Consider the following 24,438-nt stretch of genomic DNA (forward strand, 5'->3'; position numbering starts at 1 on the left):
TTTGTTTGCAAAATGATGTTATTTGTGCTTTTTCAGGAATATAAACACAGTAAAGACACATTTAAAGATTAACACAACAGCAAACAAACAGAGCAAACTATTTAGTGTGTTTATATCCCCAGCTTTTATCTGAGAAAAGCCTCTCGTGCTGACTGATGCTTATGATATTAAAGTGACAGTTTCTGTAACACATCAAATATAATCTTAGACAGATACATTTCATAAGGACCCTGAGCGGAGGAGAAGAGGGAAAACAACAGTTTATTGAGACAAACGAGATAAATCCTAGCTGCAGGTGAGGATTCGGCTCAGGCGGCTGGATTTACTTACGACTTAATAAACTGCAGAGTTTGCCAGCAGTGTTTTGTTAACATCTGTGTGTGTGTGTGTGTGTGTGTGTGTGTGTGTGTGTGTGTGTGTGTGTGTGTGTGTGTGTGTGTGTGTGTGTGTGTGTGTGTGTGTGTGTGTGTGTGTGTGTGTGTGTGTGTGTGTGTGTGTGTGTGTGTGTGTGTGTGTGTGTGTGTGTGTGTGTGTGTGTGTGTGTGTGTGTGTGTGTGTGTGTGTGTCTGGTTGTTTCATTCTCCAGTTTAAACAGAGCAAAGCGGAGGGTTGATGCTTCTACCCCAGGTGTGGATTTCAGATTGTTAATGCGTCCCGTGTGTCTGTGACTGTTCTCTCACATGGACACACTTTGGGCAGATGTGACACAGCTCAGTGGTCTGCCCTGAAAAAAGACAGGGCAGTTTGTGTGTGTGTGTGTGTTTGTGTTGCAAGGCATTCATCAGGCGTGTGTGTTTTGGGTTTGTGTGTGTGAGTTTTCTTTTTTTTACAGTAAATGACAGAAAACGATAAATAGAGCTTAGCGTGCAACAGGTGTAGCTCTCAGTCGGAGCTGATTTGCTGCTATCAGCGGGTCCAGCGTAGCCTGCAGCATCAGCAACATAGAAACCCCACAGATTTACAGACGGGGAAAAAAAAGCCTCCAACAGATTGCACTGTGTCGGGAACGCAGTGTAGAACATTGGGCTTGTTTAATTGTTGTGTTGGGTGGCGCCTGCAAGCGATTGTCCAATTCCAGCAAGGGAACAAAGCCAACATTGTTATCGCCGGCACCCAGACCTGCCTGCCAATATACCTGCTCTCCTCCCGACAGGGGGGAGGGAGAGGGGTGAGGTTTAGGGTGACAATGACAAAATCAAACTTGATATATTTTCCCTTCTTTCTCTTTTGTTTGCTCTTTTGTTGCAAAGCCGCCCCCGGCAGTCTTAAGCCGATGCTGTTGTGATAGGGGGGGACTTGTTTTCTGTTATCAAGAAAAAAGAAACACACCAGGGGAATGTTTACCTCCATCTCTCATCACTCCATCATCTCTCTTCCTCTTTCTCTCTCTCTCCTCTTCCTTCATTACCTCACATCTCCACTGCTTCTTATTTGTGTGGCAATGTGGCCACACTCCATTGACTCAGCTGGCTTCCTGATAAAACTGGAAGGCAGAAGGCGCGATCACGCTGCCGTCTGGCTCACACAGATTAAGGAACGAAGAAAACATGTTGTTTTTTTCTTCTTTTTTAAGTCATTAGGAGTTTGTTGCTGAAATACAAAGTTATATGAGCAGTTTTACATTAACTTTTATTTCAACTTTTCCTTACTATTCCACACTATTCCTTAATCTCTTTTTTTTTCTGTTTTCCTCAAACTTCATGGACTGTCCTGCCTCATCTTTTGAAAAGTTAAAGTCAGTTAAAAGTGAGTCAGTCATGTTTCTTTTCACCAAAAACATGTAGCAGCGTGATTTAACTGAAACTCAAAGCAGATTTGATTCTGCACCTGTGGACAGAAATAGTTCTGGCTATTAGCTTCAGACACAAAGTGTAACCATGGTGAACAGTTTTATTTATGCCGTGGTAATAACAGTCAGTTATTTTGAGACCAATTACACAGATTCTTATTAATCTTTTGAGTCATGCTGTGAACATTTTCTACAATAATGATCCACTTAAATCTGAGATATGACCAGTACTATAGCCTGCTGTGTTTAGGGATTTTTTCAACATTATTTTTAGTAGTATTTAACCTCACTGAGGATTATTTTTACCGTATTAATATTCAACTGAACACAATTCAGTTGGTCTGACCGATATGAGATTTTTGGGGCCGATACCGATATTGATATTGGGGAGGGGAAAAAAACGGCTGATATCTTTTTGATCTATGTTTGCCACATTGATTGTGTTGATCCCTCAAATGCAGTTATCAAACACTATAAAATATATATAATGAAGATAAGATGGTCACTCAACTGGAAAGTAACTTTGCATGTACATGCATCAGCGCTTGACACTAATGCTTGTTGTAATCCATACAGCGCCCTCTGCTGGTGAAAGAGAACAGCTAGTGTAAAACATTGAAACTCAGAATGAAATGCTATTTGACTGTTAAATAAATCTAGTGATATCGTTGTATATCTGCCATAAAGTTAGCCGATACCGATAGTCACTGGATAAGCTAATATCCGCCAAAACTATCGGCTGGCCGATAAATCGGTCTGGCTCTAATAAACACCATGATACTTGCATTGGATTCAGTTTGTCTGTGTATATTGTATCTGTCCCTATCTAATAAAACATAAAATAAAATAAAATACCTTAAAAATCAACAATGTAGTGCCTAAAAATGTTTAGCATTGTTACAAAGTTAAGTTGTCAAAATGCTGAAGAAGATCAGGTAAGCTTCAATCATCAAACATGTCCTGACTTTAGCCGTCTACCTGAGAGTGATATTTATCTTTTCATCTCATCTTAATCTGTTTAAAATACTATCAGCATAAAGATATGAAAGATAAACTTTTCTTTTGAAAAAGTGACATAAACCTCAAATAGCTGTCAGCATTTTAAAAGTTTGAAACAACTTTTTTGTATGGCCACTGCATTTGTTTTCATTCAATAGTAGCTCATGTCGTTGAAATATTATTGCAATAAACATTATGAAAGCGTCAGCTGGATGTGACAGAGTTATTAAATTCCCTCTTTTGTCTTGAATCATCGACTCAGGGGATGCACAGATATCTTCTAACTCTTCTATCTTTCCTCTGTCTTATTTTCTTTCTCCTCTCAATCTATCCGTTTTTCTTCTTTCTCATCATCTCCTCTCATTTTCTCCACCCTGTCTGTGCAGGGAAATGGCCCATTGTAGAAGAGCAGACTGTGAGCGTCTGAGACATTAGCAGCTGATTTAGTGGGACATTAGCTTGATGGATAGCTCGGCACAAAACTCCCAACAACAGTTGATTTGCATCCAGAGAAACTTTCCGTCTGCTACCGAGCAACACTCAGCACTCTGGTCTTTTTATGTTCTGCGTCTGGCGATGACTTTCACAGCACTGCTGTGCACTAGATGAACTCAGTCTCCTACGTGAGCCATATCAGAGCCACTCCACTAAATCTTCCTGAGATTTTTGGTTAAAATACTTATTATAAAGACGGATATTTATAGCCTCTTAGCCTAATAGATTATAAATACTCTATGAAGCTCTCTTGAGTTACACTGGATAAGAAAAAGAGCCTCACAGTGAGAATAAAACACAGGATAACCTCTTTCTAATCTTTCCCAAGATTACAGTTTAATTTTATACTTATTCAGCAGAGGGGTATAACATTAACCACAAAATATGCTGAGGTTTAAGATGAAATGACAGTTTGTTAGAAAATCATTAGATATTCGCTTGGCAGTAGCTCAGTCTGTAGGCACTTGGGTTGGGAACTGGAGGGTTGCTGGGTCAGGTCCTGCTTCAGACAGAGGTATGGAAACTGGTCTGGTTGCTGGAGAGGTGCCAGGTCACTTTCAGAGTACTGCAAGGCAAGGCACAGAACAGCTAACAGCTCAGGAGCGCTCCCTATGAACATCCCCCTCGCTCTGACATCTCTCCATTAATGCATGTCCATGTTTGTGTGTGTATATTGTGTGAGCATGTCTCTCAATGAGAAAGTGTAGACTTGAACTTCCCCTCAGGGATTAATGAAGGGAATATTCATTTTTTATTCTTTATTGTTGAATGGTTGAGATAACTTGATGGGATAACAGAACACAAGAAGAAAAAGAGGAAAAGACAATAGAGAGACGTACAAATGATAAATGCCACAATAGTGTTCATATGACTGAAACGAGTCTCCTAGTGGAGATATCATTTTGATTAATGAAAAAGAGAGAGATTGGATGATAAGCTAAATTAAGAAAATAAATGAAGTGAACAGGTGTAATATTTCCTCCCTACCGATTCAATGTCCGTTATTTTCATAGTCTTTTGTGTGTGCATGTGGAGAGGAATATCTGAAAAGTTCTCCTCCTGGTGTGTGATGTGTAACTAGAATCATTGGGATTTATCTGATTTTTAAAACTCCTGCAGTCTGAGTCCAGGCTAAGAAAAACTACATTTCTGATAATGCGACATAGATCCTTTACTTTCCCAGTGGAAAACACACACACACACACACACACACACACACACACACACACACACACACACACACACACACACACACACACACACACACACACACACACACCTCTCTCTTCCCATCATCTGTGTCTCCATCCATCTCTTCCTCCATCACTCTCTTCCTCTCCGTCTCTCTTCTGCTCTGTAACAAACGACAGAGCAGAATGGATGTCCCCTTCGTTTGCAGCAGTATAATGTTCTGATGAAAAATGAAGTGATCCCTCCAGACAGATTAGTCATCAGCACGGAGACCTCTGCAGGAGAGGAGGGCGTAGGTGTGTGTGTGCGCGTGTGTGTGTGTTTATTTGTGTGTCTGTGCTTGAAACAGATAAATTGCCATCCTTGAGGCCTTCTGTATGAGTTTGTAATTTTTCAGCATATATTATTGGAGGGCTGCGATCTGTTCGTATTAAGAGCTTTCATCCGTTGTTCTGTTTCAGTAACTAATGCTGAGTGGGAACTTTGGTCAACTTTAACCATTTTTGTCTAACATGATTCATCCATTTGGTGCAATCAGACTGTCACAGTCATGCACGTCAGCTGGAAAAGTCTCCATTAATTCAAAGGACATGCTTCACAAGGATTCTGCTGAAGACTAAATTATTTAGAAATTCTGTATTTCCCCTTTACAGTAACTGGTGTCGGTTGATCTGATTCATTTTGTTGTTTCACATTCAAATTACAGTAAGTATGGTGTGGGGATTTTAAAGGTCAGATACTATGTAAAATACACTTTACCATGTTTAACACGTCTAACACTAATATGTGTCTCTAGTCTGTCTACAAACCCTTTAATCATGAGAAAAGTCCATCCTCTCCGTCTTTTTCCTGCTCCACTTTTCAGAAAATGTGTCCTCAAACAGGCCGTTTGGAGATTTTCCCTTCATGACATCACAAAGGGCAGTAACCCCTCCCCCAGGTGGGTGACACTCCCACAGCTAGGTGTTTGTTCTGCCCTCCGAGTCTGCCTTCTCACCGTAAACAATAGTGCATGGTGCGAGAAAGTCCAAGCCACATCCCCTTCCAGAGAGGGGGCGTGGTCGAACACAGGTCATTTACATTTAAAGGTACAGACACAGAAACAGCCTGTTCTGAGCAGTGCTGAAATAGAGGGTTTTATAGGCATGATCAAATACAGGATCAGAGTGGATTTAGAACAAGAAACTTACCAGACATGTTTTGGGCAGCTCAGAGACTTATGTAACCTTTAAAGTCCTAAGAACTCAAGATAACAGGGATATATCTGTTTGAGAACATAGACGTTTCGGGGAAAATGACTATCCCTACATGCCCAGGCTAATTCCTTAGCTGGCTTTTTAGAAAGTTGAACACCGGTTCTCATATGTTTGGATTCAATTTATGGCAATAACTAACCCATGTTCTTTGTTGGTTAGACTTTAAGCCATGAGAGCTTGTTGAACATATCTCAGCTGCTGGAATGAGCAGTATGGAGATGTTATTTCTGCAAAACTGTTTGTAAGGGTGAAAATAAATCGACAAATGCAGACACATATCTGCAAATATGTAGAGCAGTCTGTAAATATACTTATAGTTATTAATGACTGAAACAGGTTTCTACACTTCTGCTGTATGCAGTGGTTGGAGTGGTGCCTGAAGAAATGGGTATAATCTTAATTTTTCCCCAAATAATTTCTTTAAGTGTCCTGTCCAGCAGAGGATTAACAGTCTCTGTTACTAACAGTGACATAAGACTCCTCTTCCTATAATTAGTTTGTGCGCCTGCTAGCCAATTAGAGACAGAGTAGAGAGGGTCATCCCTTCAACATCCTAGGAATTGCAGCATCCTACTGAATATGGTCAATCAACTAGTGGTGTGAATCAGATGAGACTTAGAAGTGGGTATACTCTATGGAGACTGAAAAATAAGTGGCTATATGACGTATATCTGCGCATACCCTGCACTACACCACTGGCTGTATGAGATCCATGGGTAACGGGATCAACAAATGCATGCTGGGAAACAAAGACATGTGGAAAGGGTTTTTTTGCCCTGAGCTTAGACTCACAGGCCTGATTGTGGCTCACGTTCATCTGCTCAGCCTCGCTAGTGACTCGTTGGCGTGAATTTAGGAATTAATTTCAATCAAACTACAACCCTCATAGGGAGTGTTTTTTTTTCATGTATGCTTCTGATACAATGAGGGAGAAAAGCTGATAAGAAGTGGGTCGTTGCTTGAGTTATTAGCATTCATTGTGCAACAAATCAGCTGCTAGCAATTCACGATGGATGGGGGCAAATTCTTATATTTCATACCTTCATCACGGTATGGACTGTTTAATTGTTTGTGGATCTGTGTCCTGATTAGTGGAATATTTTTTCATCAATGATATCTCCATGGCCCAGCCTGTGATTGACAATAAACTGATGAATGTAAACCAACCCGTGTTCTCATCACCATAGCCTGCAACAGCAATCCTGACGTCATGCAGGGTTTTAAATATGATGAATTCTGCTGTAAAGTTTGGTATTTTTAAATGGTTCTCTATGAGGATTGAAACACTTTTGGAGCCAGTCGAAGTGCCCACACCAGGAATTTAAGTTTTTTGGATCTTCAGCTTTGGCCTTATTTTTCAGCCTTAGTGGTTTCTACTCGGCGCTGTTTATAGTTTTAGAAATATTTCACACACACACACACACACAAAAAAAAATTATAGTGGCCCATAGCCAGCTTCCTCAAATAAGCTGGTGTCTTAACTGTATTGCAAACTACAAGCCTTGTTTCTCTGCTAGTGAAAATGATCCACAAAATCTGGATTCCCAGCTGGATCTCTCCTGGAGAAGGCAGATTTCTTGGCAATATATTCTGTGTTTCTAAGCAGCTTTTAACAAGTTGTTACTTGCATGACAAAGACTTCAGACAGAGGAAATGAGAGATAATCATGTTGAATTCTGTGTAATCCAGTTTGAATTATCCAAAGTTTGACTAGTATAGTAAGTATTAAGTACCTCTTAACATCTGAGATGTGTTGAATTCAGAATACAAGTTGAATACAAGTCCCACTGTGGGGAAAACCTGAGCTCTCTCCTTCAGTCTCCTCTGTCCCTCCACCAGTGAAGGAAACTAAAGCACCAGTGTTAAACCAGTGGAGACACACATTTTGCAGGGACATTGTTAGATACAGTAAGTACTCTGCTTGAGTTAAATCCATGATTGTCTACAAAGCTTTACATACATTGTACATGCTGACAATCATTTGAGCACCTAGTATTTATTTCAGTAGTTTCTCATATGACAAGCCATCAGCAAGTGTTATTTTCTTTCTGAAGGCAGTTTCATCAAGAGCATGATATTGAGTTTGAGTTTCTGTGTAAGGCACAAACATGCAACACAGGAGGAAGTTTCTTTGGTCATTACATCATTTCCGCTCTGATGTTGGTGAAGAAGTAATCGGTCTTATTTTCTAAGTATTTTTGCAGTTGACATCATCCCTTCATCATAGAAAGCAAATACCCACTAGCACTGTATTGAATTGGACTATTCAACTAAAAGTTTATACCCAAATGGTAATGATGAAAGTGGTGAAATATAAACACCAAACACAGAGCAAGTCAGCTTTCACAACTCACTGTCTTGACTATTGTTGCCTTTTAAAAACATTGGCATGAGAAATTCATATAAGACTCATGATTCCACCTAAATTGAATCATGAGTCTAAGTGATGATACTTGTATCTGTGTCTCTATTTTTGCCGCACACTCACATTTCAATGCCAGAGCTCATACATTAACTTGACTTAAATAGGCATCTATCTGTTGTTGCTCTCTTAAAGTGCTTACTGTCTCCATAGCAAGTGAGTTTATTACATTAACTTTAGCTCACTGTCATCAAATAAAAAAGAGCTCTGCCGAAATTCATTTACGTGACCTTGAATTTAGCATGATTGAATTTGATTTAACATTGTTATTTGAGGCAGAATATGCAGACAAAGAACTCGGAGAAGATAATGAGGCACATTCAGTGAACAGCTGCACAGCATGAGGAAGGCCCAAAGGTCAGGCAGCGGCAGAAAAAGGGAGGAAAGGGAGCTGCAAAAACCTGCTTGAGAAGCAGATAAAAATTATTTTATTCACACTTAACAAATGCAGATTAGCCTTGGAATTAAAGAGAAGTTGAAAACCCACACATGCCAGTCGTCCATTACTGTGTGCAACCTGAGTGACTCCTGGGCTGCCTCTGTGGCCCGCAGACACCTCTAAACAGAAAAGGAATGACTCCACTGGATCCAAAAGGCATCAGATGGAGAATAATGCAGGTGTGATGGGAGTGATGCAGCTCGAGACAGGGTGTAGGAGTGAACACAGACAAACTGAGGTCATGCAGAATGTGAGGGGGCATAAAAAGTGTTCTTGCACTGACAAACAGCAATCTCAGTGAGAAACAGTAATGTGTACATTTCAGTCATCTGGGCTCGTTTGGGATTGTTTGTCTACAGACCAGGTACATTAGACTACACTCAGTAATTTTAGAGCCTCTCATTTTCTCAAAAACTGATGGAGAGTTGTAAGTTTGTTTCACATAACGTGGGTGTAAGAAGAGAATGCCGACGTTGCCAGTTTTGCATGAATTCTTGTGTTCTTACTTCCACTACCTCTCTGTGTCTCTTCATCTAGTCAAGACCACCATTTTGAACTACCAGAGTCCCACCACAGGCCTGTTCCCAGTCAAAACATGCTCCAACTGCAAGGAGGCCAAAGTCCGGGACTCTCTGTACTGTGCTGCTGCTGCCTGGGCTCTGTCTATGGCCTACCGGTTAGTACTCAGAACACACACACACACACACACACACACACACAGATAAACCTTTAAGGATGTGATTCATAAGTGCATAATTGAATTGGTCTTGTTATGTGGCTCCCTGCCTGTTCTCCTGTTGTGTAACATGACACAATAAGTGATGCACATTATCGTCTACAGGTTTTAGAAAATGTGTTTTAACTCTTGTGGGTCAGCACCAGTATGCACCGGAGATACCCCCTGGGTACTAAAGCTGCACTAAGCAACTTTTCACTAGCCTGAAATCAGTCAATAGCCCTGAAAAGTGGAAAAACTGACGCCATTCACACTCCTGAAAGGTTAACACAACAAATTGACCATTCCCATAAGGACAGCCTTTGTTCTTGTTGTTTAGCTGCAAAGCTGTCCATTCTCACGTGGCACATGTGCTGTTTACAGTGAAACCGGTGGAAGAATAATAACTTGAAACCTTTAAAAGCTTCTGTACCAGTGGGATATCACACAGTGTAAACAAACAGGCTTTTTGCCAGACTGAATTTATCAATGGTAGGTAGCTAGCTAATAAGGATTTTATTTCATATCATTGTATTTAAAAAAACAAACAGAGGCTTAAATTACATGTCCAACTGAAAAAGATTGAGAGATAAAGGCTAACTGTGTGTGAAATCTGTGAATGTGTTTGTTTGCTGGAGGGTAAACCTCCAGAGGCGCTAACATTAGCATCAAGGAAGGACATGACTTGCTTTAAATTTGGGCTTTTAACACAACTTCTTACAAACACAAGCTAATGTGTTTGGTTAATAATATGATCCTTTACATTACAAACGTATAGAATGTAGTTAGCTTGTTAGCTAAAAATGCTAAAGGCTGAAGCTTTTGTTCAAATAGATAGCCTATATTGCTTTTTTCCCTTCTCTATTTTGGTCTATAAAAGTTTTATAGACACATCTCTTTGTTGTATTGTATTAATAGTAGTCCTATCACTACACAGTGGGGTCAGGGAAGGCGTTTAGTGAATGCTCCTTTACCTTGAAATGTAACAAACCACTGGCACGCTAGCGGCTAAATCAGAGAAATACTTTTAGGCATTGTGGTGCCTCCATCCAGTTAGGGATGTTAAGGTTGTTGGTTGACAAACAGCCTACAGGAGAAAGATTTTTATGTCTCATAAATTGTTAGGGAGTCAATAAAATGACTGTATAAGGCTATAGGATTATTTTCCCTTTTTTCAAGCACAAATGTTGAAGGAACAATAAAAGGTATGGATTCCTAATATTGTATTTTTATTAGAGGTGCAACTAGCAATCTTTGAAGATGCTGGTATATATGAGGCACCCATATTTAAGACGCCCTGGGTTGAGGGTCACCAAGAGGGAAAATGGTTTAAACTGTCTTCCTGCGTAATGATCTCTGCGTGAAGTACAGACTCAAAGCCAACACGCCGCTGCTCACTTGTTGTTTTTAATCAAGGAGTCTCATTCAAACCTGCCATCCACATGTTTTTTTTTTTTTAAGAGAGAGACATGTTAAGAGTATAGCCCTTGTTTTCTTCATCTTTTGAGTGATTTATGGATGTAGGGATGTATCATGCAGCTGTAGTTTATAGAGAATTGTGTACAGGACAAATGAAGGATGCTAAGTTAAAAAAGTTAGCTGGTACAGTTTTAAAGCTCTCCTCCCCTGAATCCCTCTTTCTTTTTTGACTTTTTGTTATTCTCCTCTCGCTTCTGTTTCACGCTTTCTGCCTCTGATCTCTCACCGGCCTCTGTCATCCGAAAGGCTTTGCTTTTTAAACACACCAGGATTATCGGTTCAGGGTATTTTTTCACTAAGAAAAAATCTAAAGGCCCCAAACTCCTTTATCAACTGTCCCCGCACTTGACGCCTGCATTCCTCTGTGATTAGTTTCTAGGGAGAAAAGCACTTCCACAAAATGAGCCTGTAATAGGACAGAGAGGGAGAGAGGGGAAAGGACAGAGAGAGCGCTAAAGAGAGGGGAAAAAAAGGGGGAGATGCAGAGAGAAGGCGGTGCTAAAAGGAGGAGAATCAGGTGGGCAGAGGGAGAGAGGGGAAGCTATTGGGAGGAGGGGTAACAGAAGTGGAAGATGGAGAGAGAGACAGAGTGAAGGACTGAGATTGAGGGGAAAGATGGAGAGAAAGAGGGGGGTAAAAATAGAGAGTACTGCAGTGATGTGACCAGCGGCAGATCCCAGTCATCAGTCATGGCTGCCTCCTATTAGAATTGTCACTGGGATTTAATTAAGATAATTCTCATCTGACAGGCTTGGCTACTGCCATTACTTACCTCATGCCCTGCTGCTGTTCTCTGTGCGTGCGTGCGTGCGTGCGTGCGTGCGAGAGATTCCCGGACTAGACTGGCACTTGGATTTGCCACTAACTCCTTCTCTAAGTAGACAAAATACATTTTATCCCCCTCTTTACACAGAGTTAGAATATTTTATTTCTTTTTTCATCACACTTTATAGGTTTTACTATTTAATCATGAACTCAATTTGGACTGATTTACCAGCTTCAAGAACTGACACACACTTTCTGAAATCCTCTTGTAGTTGTCTCAGCCATTTGTCTTTCCCAGATTGATTGTAATTAAATTTGAAGAGCTGGGTATGTTACTGTAACCCCCCCGGTCACTGTTGGATCACCTCATGCATATCACAGAGCTGCTTACTGGTATCTCGGTAATGAATGCACAGTGAAGGACGTCCACTGATGAAAGCTGCCTGCTCTATCCTCTGCCTGCTCTCAGGTTATGATGTGGAGGGGTCACATCTAAAAGGCAGTGTGATTAATGTACAGGGTATCGCTGAAGTATAAACAAGTTTCACCTTTCCTCTGTTGATACCTCACGAGTCATTATTAGCTTGGCCTTGCTCATGTAAATCTGAGACCTTCCATCCCACTGGGAATGTGCTGACTCTTATTAAGATCACTGCTACAGTCATTGATCGACTTCGGATTGGGGTTTTACCTGGATTATGCTTTGAAAACATCACACTAAAGAACAGTCAACACTTCAAAGATTCTCTAGAAGGGATTTCTTTATTATAGTATATTTTATCTCAGAATTTAGGAATGGTGTGTATACAAGCCTGTATGGCCTATTTCATTTGGTATTTGAGAATAATCATCATATTCTTCAATAATGAAATTCACATCTTTTTTTCAACATGTGACACTTCAGCGTGTTTGTGTGGCCTAATTACTTTGCGGGCAAACAAAGTAGAATTGGTTTGCCAAGTGTGGCTATAGCGTAAGAGGTCCTAACGCCGCCAGCCTTCAGTCCTCCATGCAGGTTTAAAATCCACACGCCTGTGCTGACTCTGGTTACACATTGTTCCGGCCGCGTTGCTTTTGAGATACGACCGGTCTACTCTGCCGAACTGCACGGTGGCCCCGACCTTCATATAAAAAGTATAACTAGTTTAAACCACAAGTTGTTCTAGTGCTGAATAGCGAGGGTGTATTGTTGTTTAGTCCACAAAAGTGTCAGCAACCTACAGGGAGACATCTAATCATCAGATTTTTTCTTTAAGCATGATTGTGAGACCACAACTTGATCACAAGTCATGAGTCACGATGAATTGAGTCCTCATTTAGTGGGCTTGGATGTGGTCGTTTGGTATGAACTTCATTTTCATTGTTATCACCTTAAATGCTTTATATGCGATTTTTTGATCCAGTAGATGTCGCCCTTGAGCACCAGCATGAAACCAAAACAACTTGCGGTGCATTGTTGTGTTAGCATGCTAATGCTAGTGATCTTTATTATGCTCGTATCTTCACACTTCATGTAAATTTACCTGAAATGAGCGTGATCTAGAAACACAGTTAAGCAGTGAGTACAGTATGTTATTCTTCTTTTCTCTAGTCCCTCAATTAAACAACTTTTATACACGAGGGGAGGAGTCTGCTGCCGTCCAGGCGATGTAAACAAAGTGAAGATAGGACTCTGAAAACTCTGAAAACATCACAGACAGTGGGACTCGGGTGTTACACCCATTGTAGACAGTCATGACTCACAGAGTTATTTTCAGAGGATATACTTGATTTATATTACATTTAAGTCTGAAAACCGCATATAAAGCCTTTAATCATGATTGTGAGACCACAACTTGATCACAATTCATGAGTCACGATGAATTGAGTCCTCATTTAGTGGGCTTGGATGTGGTCGTTTGGTATGAGCTTCAATTCTATCATTTTCATTGTTATCACCTTAAACATTTGAATAATGTGGATTAAAAGAAATCTAACTCTCTTGACTGTCTGTCAGAGTAGCAGCACATCATGATGTTCTTTGTAGTCTGATGTACTTCTTCTTCCTCAGAAGAAAACTGCAGTCAATTCATTGTGGATCTCTAGGCTCATACCTTCACTTAAAAATGCAAACCAGCTAACAATATTGAGCACCAAAAGTCGCATCCCAGAACATCTAACATCTGTGCATTGTGAAAAGCAACCTGGAACATGAAGGCAGTGTAGACACGATGGCTCCACCAGCAGTAGCTTTCTTGCCCTGTATTGCAAACACCAAGGAATTTATTGCTTTGAGTAAAAACATTTTTCTTCAAAACACTAATCATACAAAATATAGATGATGTAATTCTGTTCCCAAACAGCAATGGTTACTTGATGGTGAAAACTTGATGATGACTGATAGAAGAGACAGCCAAGAATATAAGGTTGGCAGAATTAGAAGGTGTTCATTGATTCCTTCTGTGTTCTCCCTGTTCACTCCACCATACAGACGCATCGACGACGACATGGGGCGTACTCATGAACTGGAGCATTCTGCCATCAAGTGCATGAGAGGCATCCTCTACTGCTACATGAGGCAGGCTGACAAGGTGAGTGTTTTAGCTCCTGGTTTTCTCGCTGCAGGTTTGCTTGAATGCAGTTACACAACGTATTACAGAACAAACATGTTCCCCGAGCTGCTATTCATCAAAAGCCTCTCAGAGCCGGTGCTTTGTACACATCCTCTTCCTTCCTTGTAATGTATTTACACAAACAAATCACCAAAGGAAGCCGGTTGCTTTGGTTCCCGAGGGTGTAATAACCAGCAATCTGTTAATTACAAAAGACCTTTTTGTTTAAAGGGGGACATTTCACGCCACGTCTAGAGGAAACTGATGCATGCACATGAGCAGGCTGTGAAATAAAAATTGCAAAACACAAAATTTTATTAAAAACAAAAAAAGCAGAACCAGATGCATCCGCTAAAGGCTGGTTTTTATTCTTCATGAACAGGATCTTTCAGCAGAGCATCAGCCGGCTGTGTCACCATGTTCACGCGTGTGTGCACTGTGTGCCTTTGAAAGTCATTCTGTTTCATCTTGTCTCGACCTTGACGACCTAATTTAGGGGAGAGCTTTCCTGTGTCTTAATTACAAAGCTTCGTTTACACAGTTAATTACACAGAGCAGCGTTCGTTACGGCCCTGTCTTCAACACTTACAGGGAACACGGCTGTTTTTTAATGGAGACGTGCCACAGGGCCACTGCTGGGCAAATGTCACGGAGAATATATATGGCTGATCGGCCATGCTCATAGACTGTAGAAAGGAAGAGGGTGTGACTACCATGACATCAGCCATTGGTTTGTGGACTTCTGATTTAATGCCTTGATTGACATTTTCTGCTTGACCAGTCACCATGGTATCATAGACTGATTTGAGTATAAAACCTGGATGTAGTCTCAGTGATGTCACCCATTGGTTTCTGAAGAGGGGTTAAGAGCTTAAGCACGAATGCCCCCCCCCTCCCCATTCCCCCGCTGGCCTGCTCCTAAGCACGATTACTATTTGTACATAACGTCGTAATACAACACATGTGTGGCTTTATGTTATTGTGACGTGTGCTCAGTTTACAGACGGACTCGAGAAAAAAAGGGGAAAAAAAGACGCGCAGTCACAGAAGAGAACATGACAGCTACTTTACTGACTTTGTGGCTTATATTGAGTCATTTTAATCAGATACAGCCATAAATAAATTTAAAAAATAAAAGAGACGAGTTTGCGTCCGCACATCGGAGGACATGACAGCTACTTTGTGTTTTTATTTTGAGTCATTTTAGTCAGAAACAGCCAGAACACTCTGGATTTTCCATAATGAAGGCTGTCAGCGTTGTTTACCCGCGTGCTTGTGCTTGTGCATGAACTGTACCGTGCTGAAGTACACGTCTCCGAAGTGTGTCAAGGCCAAGGAAGTGTATCGTGCTTAAGCATGGTACGGAGCGGTCACACTGGTCAAACGAGCTGGACTATTAAGGGTGAAGCGTGCTAAGGCACAGTACGGATTGCCAGTGTGACCTCGCCCTAAGAAGTCCAATGAATCCATGATGTTGGAAATCTTATCTCCACATCACTTTCAGTCAAGAAACAGGCAGAGTGGTGGAGTTGGGGCGGGCCAAATGAATCTTGTTTGTTGGCTACAATGTGCCCACCTATCAGATCATCTGCCCACCTAATAATGAAAATTTACGCATGAGCCTTAATAGAATCAAAATAGATGCTTTGTCAAAAATAATGTCGCCTTTTAGGAATAAAGTTTGTAAATAGTTTTGTTTCTGGCATTTTTATAAGAGCGCAAATAGAGATTCCTAGGCCATACTCTAAATTTATCCTGTCAAAATCTAAATGGGACCATCATTTACTAAATGAACATCATAATGTTTTGAATAAGTCTTTAACGTATGAGGATATAAACTCACTAGGAAACAAAGTCATTCACATCTGGTTTCATATAATCACTCTTCCCTTCAAAAGCAGTGATGTCGCCCCCTGGCAGCCGTTAGAAACAGTGCAAAGTCAAGGCACCGGCTTCACTCTTGAAACCAAAAAGGCTCCATCCTCTTCTCGATTGGCCCTGGTGTATGTTATAGTAATGGTTTAAAGTGAACTTAGGTCATTCTACTAAAATAAGTCAGTTTAAATAAAAAAAAATAAAAAGCAAGCCACAACAATTTTTTTTTTTTAAGAAAAAAAACTCCAACAGACATTGTATTATACTTGCCCAACACCAAATGACGTACAAAAAATTAGCATCTAAGCAGCAAGTTAAATGTTTACCTGTAGGCAGAACAATCCATTAGAATCAGGTTTAAAGAAATTGATAGTAAATAATAATAATAATATAACGACTCTCTTTGTAAAAAAGTGTGTTGATGTCTTATTAGTCAGTGCCTGTGGTCTTAACTATTATTAGCACTGGCAATACAGTACTAAGCATTTGTTTTATCACTTCACCACAAGTTGTTTTTGAATATCAAAAGCATCTCCTGGTAATGTGTTGGAAGAGAGGCAGGAGTTTGGTGTTGGCGATCAATGTGAAACGAATGCTCAAGGGCAGACTTTTACTATTTCCTATTACTGAGTGAAGCAGCAGGCATTGAAGAGTTTCTCTAATTTGAAGCCCATATTGGCACAATGCAGCACTCCAAACAATAAGCAAGATGTGGGTCCTCTCAGAATATCCCCCAGAGTGGAGCCACTCGACACGGTGGCTCTGCCAGAGCAACAATCAGAGAGGCCTCTACACACAAGTAGGTTTTATGGAGGCATTAACAGCAGCACCTATTGTTAGTTGCTGGTGGAGGAAAGTTTCTGTCTCAATATCGCACACACACACACACACACACACACACACACACACACACACACACACACACACACACACACACACACACACACACATACACACACACGTACTAGCCGCTGTGGGATAGCAGGAAGTGGAGCAGCTTGTGAATAAGTAGGACAGAGGGTCTCCACTGTGACCTGACGTGGAGAGAAAAAGGTGGGCAGGGTTATAGTGCCAGAGGAAAGGAAAAGATTAAAAAGGGAGAGGCTAGGAAATAGATAAAATCCCAGAGACCATGGGGGGGAAGCGAAAAAGAGGGTGAATAATAAAAAGTACCTGGAGAAGAGAGGTAGAAATGAGGAAAAAGGGAGGTAGGGTTGTGGAAAGAGAAAAATTGAGACAGCAGTGGGAGGGGGGAGCAGCAAGAGAGGTGGAGAGAAAAGAAACAAACGAGGGAAAAATGGGACAAAGGGGCCAATTATTTATAACTCTGCACGATGGAGCAGGCGGCCCAGCCATAATTGGGCTAATAGTCGAGTTGATGCTGCAAACACACACACACACACACACACACACACACAAACAACGTCCAACAAACCACATTATATCCCTTTACATTATATCAGCCCGCTTTATGACTCACTGTTTACTGTTTCAATTTAACTTGAACGGACTTGATGTACAGTGAAACCTGCCCTGTGATAACTTAAATACATTCTAATGAATTACAAATACACTTTGAGAGACTTCACCTAACACACTGTTAATGCAGTAACGCAGATTCATGTCAACTCATTCATCAGTACCCTGGGTCACTTTAAGAATATCATTTTATTATAAGGCTGTTTAGCCCATTTTTCAGTTGTGTCTGTTATGCATAAATTAATGCATATTTTACATTTATCAAAAAATAAGTTGTAACACAGGCTGTTTAATGGGAGGAGACGAATAAAAGATGTTAAATAAAACATTGTGTTTATTAAAAAAAAACTTCCTCCCCCGTTTCTGAATCGGACATGTTCATCATATATGATTTAAATGACGGACAACTTTTTTTTTTAATTAAATTAATTTCTTCACTGCATACAGAATATAGGTCTGAGAAATGAAATGTAAATTTACCATTATTGAGATTTTTTCACTGTTCAAATCTGAACCTTCTTAAAGAGTAATTGAAGCAGATTTTTTTTTGTTAATTGCAGTGGGAAACAAGAATTAGTTGAATTGCAGGCATTAAAATTAGTGTTATAAAAAGTGAGATTCAAACATGGGCTAAGAGGTAGATATACAACAACAATAATACAGCCATAGGAGAATATCAGGCATCACACCAGAGTTTGTGATGTGTTCTTGTCTATGCTTCACTGTTTTATGCCATACATTTTCTGTGAAAATGAATGTCCTTCCCGCTGTCCCCCTCTGCTCTCTCCTGATCCTCCACCTTCCTCTTTGTCTCTGTGTACCCGTCTAACAGGTGGAGGAGTTCAAACAGGACCCCAGCCCCTCCAAGTGTCTGCACTCAGTGTTCAACGTGGAAACCGGGGACGAGGTTCACTCCTACAACGACTACCACCACCTGCAGGTCAGCAGCTGTGTGCAGACATGTGCACATAGAAAGAAATCTGGAATTGAAAGCAGAAAATGAAAATGTGTTTTTATGTAAATGTGCACGAACACACGGTATGTTTTTGTATTTTTCATATTTGCATTACTAGCTGTCCAATTCAATGACATTTCCAGCATGAGCAGTTATATACACAGTGGTTTATTACATGTTATAAAGGTGATAGGCTAACATCCTAGCACACTCCTCTGGCAGTATGTTCATGGTCACATTTCCTATGTACAAATATAATTTAAAAAAAAGCTTGTCTTTGGTCAGAGAATAAATAATAGGAGATGGAAACCTTGATAACATTGAATGAACACTTATATGACCAAAGTAGACATTAAATCTTTAAGCCAAAGATTTAATTTTTTTAGTGACATAGTAGCATGTCCATTAAACTCTATTGTTTCTTGGTCCCTCTGCTCGGGATGTAGGGACGGCTGTAAAATTGACTTGACCTGAGAGGTGTGTGTGTGCATTTAACCGGCACTAAAACAACTTATTCTTCTGTCAATGATATGGACAAAAGTCAATTGATGTTTAACGGTTGGATGGAGAATGCATTACTAGTGATGGCAGGCCGATACTACAAGTGAGCTAGATAGAAAATCCAAATAGAAAAACCTGCGACAAAAACCCCACACCCAACAAAGAGTCAGTCCTCAAATAGCCCGAAAAAAATGATAATTATAAAACAAGCAAAAGATCAACAGCACAAGAAATTATAGAGATTTACTAAAAACAGTTTTAAAAGATCAAGAGTTTGACAACTCCTAACCCACTCACAATGTCTGCTACTGCTTAATAACACCTCATCCTTTGAGTTAACCACAAGTGGGGGGTGGTAACAGGTACTGCAGTTTCACAATGTATGCCTTGTTCTGCTCAATGGAACTCATGTAATCGTTTCCTGCCTATTAAAAAATATTCAATAAATATTTGAACACAAAAAAAAGAAATAATGCTAAGATAACTTATTTATCTTATGATAAGTAATTCAGACCAAATGTACTTACAGCACAAATGAAATGGCCTTGCCTTAAGAATACAGGAAAATACATTTCTCAGCCTCTTTTAGTTAGAAGTAAAACATAATCTCACAGATTCAAAAATAATTGTGATTTGTATTCTTGTATAGGAATAAATGGTTCTTATACTTTGGAATTAGTTAATACACCAAATAAACAGTGTACTTGTCACAATATGTGAAAAGATCAGAAGGGTAAGAATCTTGAAATCAGACCTTCTGACTTTGACAAAAAAAAATGTCATGTCAATATTGATTTATTAAACAACTTCATCAAGGTAGGAGTTATGGTTTCAGCCATTAAGAGTAACTCTCTTCTAATTCATGTATCACATTTATTCAAGTTTTACTTTGATTTCTTCACCAATCATTTCACGGTATATGATTTTATTGATGATACCAGACCAATACCAAAGGTCTATAAGCTAATATTCAGCTCACATCTTACCCTGTACACCATGTGGAACATCAAACAACATTTACACATTTCCAAATATGCCACACTGTTCAAATGATAGTAATGTTTTTGAATAAAATATATTCTTCTCTTTCCGTCTCTCTCTGTCTTTTCTGCAGATTGATGCTGTTTCTCTGTTCCTGCTGTACCTGGTGGAGATGATCTGCTCTGGTCTGCAGATCATTTACAACACTGATGAGGTAATCAACACTCTGAAACCACTGCCTGGGAGATCAATACAGGACGTTAGGGTTTAAGCCCGGTCCTGTTTATTGGTCTGATATTTTCAGACCAATCAGCGACCCGTATCCAGTTTAAACCCCACATAGATAAAAACAACTCTCATAGATTATTGTGTATTTGCTCGAGTTGTGTTTTTTTTTATTTCAATACATTTGAAGTTACAGTTATAGTATATGAACTTAATTTATATTTTTTACATTTCAAATCCTTTAAACTATTTGGATTTAGTGGCAAGTAGCAGAAGGTTTCTGATTGCAATCAACTGACGACCTCTTCCCTTACCACCAACTTCAACACCAAGGGCCCCATCTTGAGTCAGGGTTCAGGTTTGTCTGTCGTATTACAGAAACAAGGTGGTTAACAAAGGTTCATTTGGTCAAACAGCCAGAGTTTGATGTTGAACTAAATGAATAGGTTTTGGAAAAGATCACAGTTTTGGTCAAATAACAAGTCCATGTTTTTAAATGAGGATGCAAAAAACAGTCTTTTTGGGTGAAAGCCACGTGTTCAGAAAGACATTAAAACAACAGATTCTTCAGTCAATGATATTGACCAAGGTGATTTTGATGTTTAACGGTTGGATGGAGACTGCATTACTAGTGATCGGTGGACAATAGTAAGTACCTTCTACCTTTATAATATCCAACTGGATGTTGTAAAGTAAAACTTAAAGGTTTATAAAGCCAGTTATCTGCACTCCCCTGCACAGATCCTGAAGCAGACACAAACGCTGGTGCGGAGGGCAGTATCTCACTTTTATAGCTTGGCTCACAATTATATTTTTCCTGAGCCGCTCGATTGACTTTCAAAGGGAAAACGTTTAGATGATTTCATTGTAGAGGCTTAAATGTCCTCCTGGGAATCGAACCGGTAACGTCTTATTTGGCAGCACACCAACCCAGGCTATTACTGAAGCTGTGGTTTCCATGCGAGTTTGATGCATCTGTCCGGTGTGATATTTTTGCTCTTTCTCATGTTTGGCTCTTAGTAAAACAAGGAGGTGACTTTGGCTGTTGAGCTTACACACTGTGCTGTTTATTGTGTGGCCCTGAGGAGCCGTTGGAACTTCATTAATTCTGTTAGTTTTTTTATAGTCTGCTCATTCACAGCTTTACTTACTGCCACAGAGTTGGGGAAATTTGTGCCGCCGGTAAGAGAATCCATTTGTTTACTAGATCAGGCTTATCTTAAGAAAGCGAGGACGTGGTGAAACATTTAGCCACTAACCAATTAGTGCGTGCACTTTGTTTACAGAAAGCCCTCCCTAATTACCTCTCATTCCTCCATTCCTCATTGCTGATGGCAAACAAATTGACAATATAGCTATTTTTATGAGGACAGTCCTGTTTGCATAGCGGTCTTAATTTGCATATTTAAACAATGCTTATTAGATCGTGTAATTCAAGCTGAAACACTCTGCACCCCCCCCCCCCCCCCCCCCCACATACTTCTATTAACAAACATCAGATCCAGTGTGCAGCAGGACTTGTGACTTTCTCACTGAACCCACTTACTGTTAAAAAACTATTTCATTCAAGGCTAATCACATAATTAAGATATCTTTAATGAATGCTTGTTAGCTGCTACTGCTTGTGAAGTTTGCCAGCGTTAGCTCGCCTCAGCTTGAAGCTGCACTGCAGTATTCTTTTTTTCCCTTCTTGAGGTGGGTATAGAAAGGCTGAGGCGTGTCCTCTGAGAAGATGCACTATCGACCTCCTCCTAGATGCCATTTTCACTTTCACGCAGCATGAAATGGAGTGTCTCATTAGCCCGTGTCGGTGTGTCTTCATGTATAACACATGCATTGTGAAAAAGAAACAGCAGACATGCACAAACTGATTCTGAAAATGCATCTGTGTGTCTGCAACACCTCCAAAACCTGTCAAAATAAGAACTTTGAGGGCCAGTCGTTTCTCGGCAGGAAGGCGGAGAGAGAGTCTTGTTTGGCCGGTAGGCAGTAACATTCATTAAGATACCATTAAGATACTAAAAAGTCCCGCTCGTTAATCACTTTGCTCATAAAAAACCCCAAACGAGAGAATCAGCACACACACACACCTTCCTCTCTTCCTCAGCCTCTTTCACTCCCTCTCTCCCTGCCCTCCTTCACATGCTGGCCTACTTAAATCCTACACAGGTTGTATCTGCTTCCCTCCATCTTTCTCTCCTCCACTCTCTCTCTCTCTCTCTCTTTTTCTCTCCCCCGCTTTGTCATTTTAGATTAAATCTCCCATCAGTCAAGCACACACACACACACACACACACACATGCACTTGCTACTTTCATGCTGTTTTAATGATTCAAGGCCTTAAAGGCATCACACATTTTATGTCTCTCTCTTTTAGTTCGTTCTTTTTTCACGGGGAGCCTATTGATTTTGACATCTCTCTCTCTCTCTTTAAAACAGTGGCTCACTCCTCAGCTGGTGTTTGCAAAATGAAGAATAAATATATATTTTAAAAAAAACTGCCTCCCTTCATGAACTTCAAACATCGCGGAGACCTTATTGTTTGGCTATGAACACAAGGACACTGCAAATGAGTTTGAAGAGTTTGAAAGAAAAATGGCATCACGCCGATTATTAAGATTGGGCTCTGGATGGATGCTGTGATATGTGTCCGTTCAGTATGAAGTCATACTCCACACACTGCCATACCTAATACCTTATTACACCTTGTGTGTTAGCTTCAGGGTGATATCGACCTTGGACGTTAATTAGGTATCAGCTTTCTCGTCCACTTCAGTAACCTTTTTAATGAGAGAGAGAGAGTTAAATACCTCGCACTGGATCAATATCAAAGGTCACAAATGAATATGTGCAGGTGTAGCTGCAGCTTATATAATGTGCATTCTCTGTTTGTGTGTCTCAGTACATGTTTACTTCCTGCAGCTCTGCCTACCCAAGTGTGTGTGTGTGTGTGTGTGTGTGTGTGTGTGTGTGTGTGTGTGTGTGTGTGTGTGTGTGTGTGTGTGTGTGTGTGTGTGTGTGTGTGTGTGTGTGTGTGTGTGTGTGTGTGTGTGTGTGTGTGTGTGTGTGTGTGTGTGTGTGTGTGTGTGTGTGTGTGTGTGTGTGTGTGTGTGTGTGTGTGTGTGTGTGTGTGTGTGTGTGTAGCTGTCTGTACTGCATCCATTCCCAATGTCCCCTGCCTTCCTGTGTTTGATGTGTGTGTGTTTCTGTGTGCAGGTTTCCTTCATCCAGAACTTGGTTTTCTGCGTGGAGAGAGCCTACAGGGTGCCTGACTACGGCATGTGGGAGAGAGGAAGCAAATACAACAACGGCAGCACGGAGTTGCATTCCAGGTCAGTAAACAGCTCAGCAGCACATAGTAAATATGTCAAATAAAAGTACACACAGTGGGATCCATAAGTTTTTATTTACAACTACCAAACAATATAACTAAGTCTCTTTGAAAGAGAACTTTGCATATATATTAAATTCAGTCTTTTTTTTCTGTTAATAAGTCTTAGAGGTGGCGTATTTATACCATTCACCACACTGTACCAATATCAGGAGCTTGCTCTGCATCATACATCATACCGCTAAAAGTACATCAGGCAAGGTTTGACTTTTTCAAGTGTCAGATGCTATTTAAATAATAGGACAGTACTAGAGTCAGACATCAGGTATAAAGATATATATAAATGTGACTCCAAAATGTGTTCCCCTTTTGTTCAGCCACCATAACAAATTTATTTCCACTACTATATGGGAGTGTCAAGTTTGACCTCACATGCCGGGTGTCGACTTTACATTTCCAGCCAATTACGCCTATTCGCATTTCAATTCATGCCACCGTGTTTTTTTTCAACTATGTTTACTTTACTTTTTACTTCATTCTTTTTATTTCAAACGATTAAAAATAGATGAAAATTAATAAACAAATGGAAAAAAAAAATCTGTATAAAATAAAAAGCCAATTTCAATATAATACACATTTGACTCGTTCGAAAAGGGATATGAAGAAGCCTAGGCTTGTCAAGTCCTACCCCCATTCTTCACCATTAACAAACGCAAAATCCAATAAAATAAACTAAACGGACAATACAAAAAAAATACTCCGATCGAACTATTAAGAAAAACAGAACAAAACAAAACAAAAAAAGAACAAAATGAACCATTAACATCTGTGAGATTTACATTCTCCTTCCTCATTTCTGTACTTTTCAAAGATATATCTTTTGTACATTTTTTTAAATTGCATTATATTCATACTTTGTTTAATCGTTTCGTCAAGACCATTAAGTATGA

The 24,438-nt window shown here is 40.1% G+C and overlaps 1 protein-coding gene across 4 annotated transcripts in view; it reads left to right on the forward strand.

Moving 5' to 3' along the window:
• The window catches only part of phkb (phosphorylase kinase, beta), a 113,109-nt gene that overhangs the window by 5,753 nt on the left and 82,918 nt on the right, over positions 1 to 24,438 (forward strand). For all 4 annotated transcript variants that reach the window (XM_061042460.1, XM_061042452.1, XM_061042444.1 and 1 more), the window contains 5 exons: positions 9,129 to 9,267; positions 14,021 to 14,120; positions 18,328 to 18,435; positions 20,066 to 20,146; positions 23,374 to 23,489. In XM_061042460.1, the coding sequence (XP_060898443.1) occupies positions 9,129 to 9,267; positions 14,021 to 14,120; positions 18,328 to 18,435; positions 20,066 to 20,146; positions 23,374 to 23,489 (544 nt within the window). The remainder of the gene's footprint in view (positions 1 to 9,128; positions 9,268 to 14,020; positions 14,121 to 18,327; positions 18,436 to 20,065; positions 20,147 to 23,373; positions 23,490 to 24,438) is intronic.

Source organism: Labrus mixtus, chromosome 1, assembly GCF_963584025.1.
Source record: "Labrus mixtus chromosome 1, fLabMix1.1, whole genome shotgun sequence".
NCBI lineage: Eukaryota > Metazoa > Chordata > Actinopteri > Labriformes > Labridae > Labrus > Labrus mixtus.